At 41.4% G+C, this 6,457-nt stretch overlaps 1 protein-coding gene across 1 annotated transcript in view; it reads right to left on the reverse strand.

The window, feature by feature from the left end:
• Positions 1–1,026: 1,026 nt before the first annotated feature.
• BOD1 (biorientation of chromosomes in cell division 1) overlaps positions 1,027–6,457 on the reverse strand; it is a 6,268-nt gene continuing 837 nt past the window's right edge. The window contains exons 2-4 of the mRNA XM_009647063.2: positions 5,143–5,267; positions 3,133–3,333; positions 1,027–1,907 (exon numbers count right to left, since the gene is read on the reverse strand). Coding sequence (XP_009645358.1) covers positions 3,135–3,333; positions 5,143–5,267 — 324 coding nt within the window. The 3' untranslated portion in view covers positions 1,027–1,907; positions 3,133–3,134. The remainder of the gene's footprint in view (positions 1,908–3,132; positions 3,334–5,142; positions 5,268–6,457) is intronic.

Below are 6,457 nucleotides of genomic sequence, written 5' to 3' on the forward strand. Positions count from 1 at the left end.
CCTTAAGGCTCTAAGGGAAAACACCTACTATTGATTTGGAGAGCAGCCTTTAACCACCAAATCAACATGCAGGAGAGAGCCCTTTCTTCACATACCCCTTGTCCTGTTTTATAGCAGGAACACAGACTATGTAACAGCAAGAGTCAAGCCACATAACCAGATTATCACAAAATACAGATTTTTCAAATGGTATCAGGAAGGTTGTAGCCAATAGTTATCACTGAAAAGGACACATATTTAAGTTTGCATCCTGAGAGAACACTCTTAAATGGGATAAAATATTGGCAGAAGAATCCTGTATCAGCAGGACTATGCAGCATTGTGCAATGCAAACTTACTGCAGTGAAGTTCAGAGAGCTCTCTTGTAAAGGGTTTAAAATACCAGATGTTCTGTCACCTCAATTTCTGCATATAACTCTGTTGAGAGGAGGTATTAAGCAAAACGAGTTAGCTACAAGATCAAACCACAGCATCCCGACAAATCGCCTGTTTTCAAAAGGGAGCAGAGTATAGTTGGAATTGTATCTGTTCACATACAAGGTCTGTGGGTAAGGCTGTAGTTGAGGTATGTAGCCCGTGAACAGCAAGGATTCAAACATTATTAAATGTTATTCAGTGACATAGGCAGTTACTAGACAATAGTTATCTGCAAGGAAAAAAACGGAACAGCTCTAGCCTATTGCCAGAAGTGCATTGTTTCACAAGTTTGAACATGCCTTCACCATCACTAGCACCAGACTGAACTTACTCAGGATTTATACCTCATAAATGACATAAGGTAAGGTCAGTTCAGTTCTTTGCTACTTTAGTTTTTTTTGAGAGAGACCTTATATGGAGAATACTACTAATATCCTTCTTATTTCATGATAACTTCTACTAACAAGCCCCAGTTGTCAGACCTGGATTGATCTATGAACTGTGTCAGGTCAATGCTTCCATTAGGGTTCCAGCAACCAGAGCTCCCAGATTTCTTTGAAGTAGCTTTTCCTTAAGAAAAAAAATCATGAAAAAGCTAGGAGTCAGAAATGCTTTTTGAAGTCTTTTATTGTAAAAAGTATGGACATTTGCTGGCAGAATATTTGATCACATTCTCTACTTGACTGTCGTCCAGAGGACACTGCATGCATTCCAGCTGAAAGCATAGGACAGTTTCCACTAGGCACCTGAGAAATTTCACAGCAAAGAAAAGTCTTTCAAGTTGAAAGAGACAGGTTTCAAACTGATCACCTACTCTGGTGCCCTTTGCTCCCCAGAGTTACCTAGGAAATAAGAATTAAATCAGCTATAGTCATAGCCAACTGTAAACATTTTCCTGTGATGCAACAGAAATTATCTAGATAACTGATCCTGAAGTGTTCTTTCCAGTTTTAAACAGGAAAAGTCTTTCCTAAAGCAGGCAGTGCAACGAGCTACACCTGACTTGGCACCTACTACTCAATGCTGTGTAATGCAGCAGAGGTATATGACGCTTCCTCTCGTCTGGCTTTATTAAAGAAAATCTGTCAGCTCTTACTTGGTCTCCAGGAGACTACCCCACCCCCAAAAACATCTTTCTTGTCTTCCTGCTCCCAAGTCCAGTATCATCTCAAGCCACTTCCCTGTTCCCTCCAGACAAGAGCCAACTCCCTTCTTCCCACCCCCTTGCCTGAAGGCATGACTAACAAGAATACATGCTGCTCTCTGTATTGCGGTTCATAGCAAAAACATCTTCACATTTTGGCTGTCCCTCCAAACGCAGAACTCCAGGTGCATCTGAATTTCACTGATTTTAATGCCTTCCCACAGGTCTGATAAAGGTCAATCATCTTTGGCAGACAGCAGTCCTGCACCAAATGGAACAAGAAATCCATTGCCAATCTAACAGGACATGTATTTTGCAACTGCAGCTGCTCAGTATCAGGAACTCACTGCAAGAAAAAAAGAGAGTTTAGAGGATGGTACCTTCACAAGTAAATGCATTTGAATAGAGAATAGATTAGAATATATTAATTAACAGCTGCACTTAGCTGCAGGTTATAATGGACTTTAAACTACTTGAACCAGACAAATGCAAATATCTATCAAGGCATTAAGGCTGCAAGTCACAGATAACTAAATAACTCAGGATGATACTACAGGCAGTTTAACTTCTACTATTAAAGTCGTGCTAATTGATCTAATAATTCCAAGCATAAGAACAGCTGTTGTAGGTTACTTATTCCTTCTTAATAAATTAGCTGTAGATTATAGGGGAAAGTTTTTCCTTTCAGAAAGCCCTAGCGGGTAGAACAATTGACAATTAACTTCCTTTCATGCAGTATGGTTTTAAATTCCCCAGCAAAGCCGCAGATTGAAATTTTCCATCAAGATAGTGATTCCTCAGGAATGCACACACAGGCCTCAATATTCAAATCAACTTTAAGATACAGGGCCTTAGCAGAGATGGGTGCATAGTCATTTGTGTTAAGACAGAGTAGCAATTATAGTCCCCTGAGGCCCCTTGAGTTATTTTAATCACAAAAGCCAGAATGAACTTGTTTGCAACAAAGGCACCCTCAGTCCTTTCAGCTGGAAAGATATAGGTTGCTCTATTTAAACCAGTCAATTTGGAAAGAACAGTTAGTCACTCCCAGAGACATCACCCTTACTCCAGCAGTGAATATTTCAGTCGCCAACAATTCAACACTCCAGTGTATGTTCTAAAGAAGAGCTATCTAAAACTTTCAGTGCTAAAGCACAATAACTTGTCACCACTCTACTTCCAGCTGTATTTCAGTAAAGGATATATATTTTTAATCCATTTGATATTGTTCTGAAAGCTATCCAGCCAATTCCATGTCAATCACTGCTAGATATGCTTTTACAGGAATAAAAGGCCTTTTGGCCTGATCCAAAACCAGCACTGGCAGAGTCCACAGTGTTCCTTGATAGCTGTTTTACATCATACCTATGTCTTCAGTCCTAACATATTTTTAGCAGACACTTAAGTGGAAGCAGCTCAGATGACTGTCGGGACATTGACAACATGCTGATGATCAAAGTGTCCTCCCTGTCAAGCCAGGAAGAGTACAACGTCTTCTCTGTCTTGCCTTATACAAACTACGGAGATGAGGTACATGAAAAATGTAAGTAGTAAGTGCAGAGATACAAGACCTTTAGGAGGCATCCTGAGATGGAGCAGGAGGATCCTTATTCTCAGGCTCTGGAGGAGGAGCTGGCACACTTTCCTCTTTCTTTTGTGCAGCCAAAAATTCATGAATCGCCCTCTCTATCTGGGGCCTGAAGATGTGGTTTAGTTTTGGATCCACCACCTGAGAAATAATTCTGTCCACTCCAGCTTCCAGCATTCCTGACCTTGAACAAAGACAAAGGAGTCATTCAGCTCCACTGAAAAACTTCTCCCCAATCTCCTCCAGTAATTCTCCAGAGCCCTCCTGTCAACTGCAATTAGCATTAACATGGTGAGAACTGCAACCCACTCAGTAGATCCTTAACAGTGAGTTGTTTCAATCACCTATTTCCCCCCTACCACCACCACCCTTCTCCCTACAGAATTAACAACTGACATCTGGTCTCCCAGGTACTTAAATGACAATTTGGACAAGAGCCACTTTAATAGGGCTCATGTGGAAATGAGGTCAACATGAAAGCAAACAAACACATTTTGGCACAAACAAGGGAAACAAGCTATTCTGAGAAGGAGGGCAGGTGAGAGTACAGTCTTTTTTTTGGCTGGCTTCAGGGAGAAGAGGCCTTCCCCCTAATGACATTACTGTCACTCACTCCTTATAACTGTTAGTCTAGACAGATGGGTATTAATTATAAAAACAAGCACATGTAGCACACAGCAAAGTTTCTGGAACTGAACACTAGTAATTGAACCGACTTATTACTTCAGGGGCTGCGTCAGACTCTTGGATTGTGGGGCACAGGCTGTCTAGCAGGCTTAAGTCATGTCTGCAAGGGAGTGGGGGACAGGAAATGGAGACGTTGCCTGGTGCTCGGAAAAGTAGCCACAAGACTAATAAGGCTGTGAATGCTGGTGAGCGAGTGGGGTCATGGCACATCGTGCCACCTCCAGGTAACAGCACACATATACGTGTATGCAACAGAGGACATACACATCTTGACACCCTCGGTGCTCAGTCTTGCAACTACAGGAGTGACGGGGACTCTTCAAACTCCCTAATGCTGTGTGTCTATTCTTTATACTAATAGCCTACTTAATGGGAGCATTTTATATTCTTCCCATTATGGGTCTCTGAAATAACCATTTTTAATTGTCCGCTTCATTCTAGTGGTAGAGTAATGAGAAATAAGAGGAAGCGTTGACAAACATGTCTTGAGGACTCCAAGTAAAGACAGGAAATTCTGTACTTCTAGTGGACACCCCCTTCTCTAACTACAGATTAAACAAAATAATGTTACATATTAATGATTTACAGGTTCTATCAAGTGTTCTGAAATAGTTTCTTCTGTGTGGGAGACATTCTAATAGCTTTCCTTATAAGCATAAATGCCATTATCAAGTTCCCTACTGTCTTCTCCCTCTCTTTTAGTCAAACAAGCTAAGGCTTGTGCTTCAGACTGCAATGAGTTAGCATCGAGAGATACTAAACCTAAAGCTCTAAGCAGCATAGTTTGAGATGGCTTTCCTGTCATGTTGGAAATGTACTTACATAGCTGTGCAGAAGCTTCCCTCTGCTGCACGAAATCAGGCTAGCCTAGTTTGATTACTGCCTGCTAGTGGCTGGTCTACTTAAATAAGCTTTGGCATTTTCAGGATTTTTTCTTTAAGTCATGTAGGCTCTTCTCTTTTCTGAAAATAAGGATCTAAGGCAATTCAGCTCAGCACATCAGGTACAGTTTTGCCAGCAGGCACAGTGTTGCTTATTTGCCGCAATAACTTGGCTAGAGAGCGAATAAGAGTACTTCACCATGCTGCTCAATTCATGAAAATACAAATTTCAAGTAAAGCAGTAATGAAAGCATTTTAATGAGTTAAGACTGCATCCACTATTATAATGAAGCTCAGGAGAGCACAACAGAAAGTGTTGTGAAAAACTTAATTCTGCAAATTCTTAATTGGCTTAGGTGATACAACAGTTATATATCACTTATCAAATAGCATTATCATTATTTTACAGAATGTTGCTTACTTACTGAATCACACTTTGCCTTAGCCCATTTCGTAACTGGTTTTTGTTCATTGCTGGATTCCATTCCTGTTTATCCAGGTGGGTCGATACAAAGTTGTCTACTTTCTGCCTCAAATTTTGATAGGCTGGCTAAAAGAAAAAATTAGAAAATTTCCAGTTAAACAGCTAAAAGATTTCAAAACAATCCCCTGCCGGAGTCCTTCATAGTATATCTTTTGTCACGTACACTACTGTTTTGTTGTCTATATTCTCCATCCTTTCACTTTCTGAACAAAGGTAAGCTTGTTTTACCTAAGAACACAACTGGTAACTGCAAAGATTTGGTCAGTGTGCTATTATAATCATTTAAATAACTGGATAGATTGGTTTTAAAGTTGTTGCCTGCTCATAATATTACTTAGTGAAAAGCAAACTGCCTGTGCAGACAGGAGTTGTCTAAGCAGAGTTCTTATTGTCTGAAACCCTCCATGACAGAATTCCAAGGAAACTGGCTGAGTAATATTGTCACTAACAAAGAACTTAATTATTTGCTTCTGTGTGATACTATACAGAAGTTAAGAATTATGTAGGTTCTATCAGTGGAAACTTAATTCCAGTGAAAAGGAACTGAACAAACCCATATAAATACATAGGACCATCCAGATCCTGATACCAGGCAAGGAAAGAACAAGAGAGCAGCAACATTTAAATTTCAGAATTCGAAACACATGGGATGAGGAATGAAAGGGTTGGTAACAGAGGTGCAGTGTCTCTCCTGGGCACTGTATATCCTAACAAAGCTGCTCTGTCCTATGGCTGCTCTGTGCAGATGACCTGAGAGCTTCAGGAATGGTTTTGTTATAGCTGCTGGGGTGGCCTAGAATAACGATTGCAGGTCCCAGAACAGGCCTGTTGCTTAAAGCGTAACAGTTTGGGAAAGCAAAACACCAGTGTTTAATTTTGACAGGGCAATTGTGAACAACCCCGCTTCAGTATTGCCAACAGGAGTTTATGAGGAAGAAAATAGTTTCAAACAACAGTCTGAGAACATCTACTCAAGAAAGGAAGGTTGAATGTTTGTTTTGGAAATGTGGGAATTATGCTCAGGAGGAGCAGTCTTCTTATGGGAGACCCGATTTCCAAATAAGTCCTGGGATAGAAAATGGAAGTCTGCGCCTGTTCTCTGGCCCGTTTCTCCTCCGGGCGGTCGCTATGGCTCCAGAGCAGCCCGTCTGACAGACGCCGCTCACAACGGGGGCGTAAAACCCCACCGGCCGAGGCAGCGGCACCGCAGCTGCTGCAGGCCACCCCGGCCGACCTCCCCCGTCCCGAGTGCGGGA

Source organism: Egretta garzetta, unplaced genomic scaffold (assembly GCF_000687185.1).
Source record: "Egretta garzetta isolate BGI_Z169 unplaced genomic scaffold, ASM68718v1 scaffold209, whole genome shotgun sequence".
NCBI classification, from domain to species: Eukaryota; Metazoa; Chordata; class Aves; order Pelecaniformes; family Ardeidae; genus Egretta; species Egretta garzetta.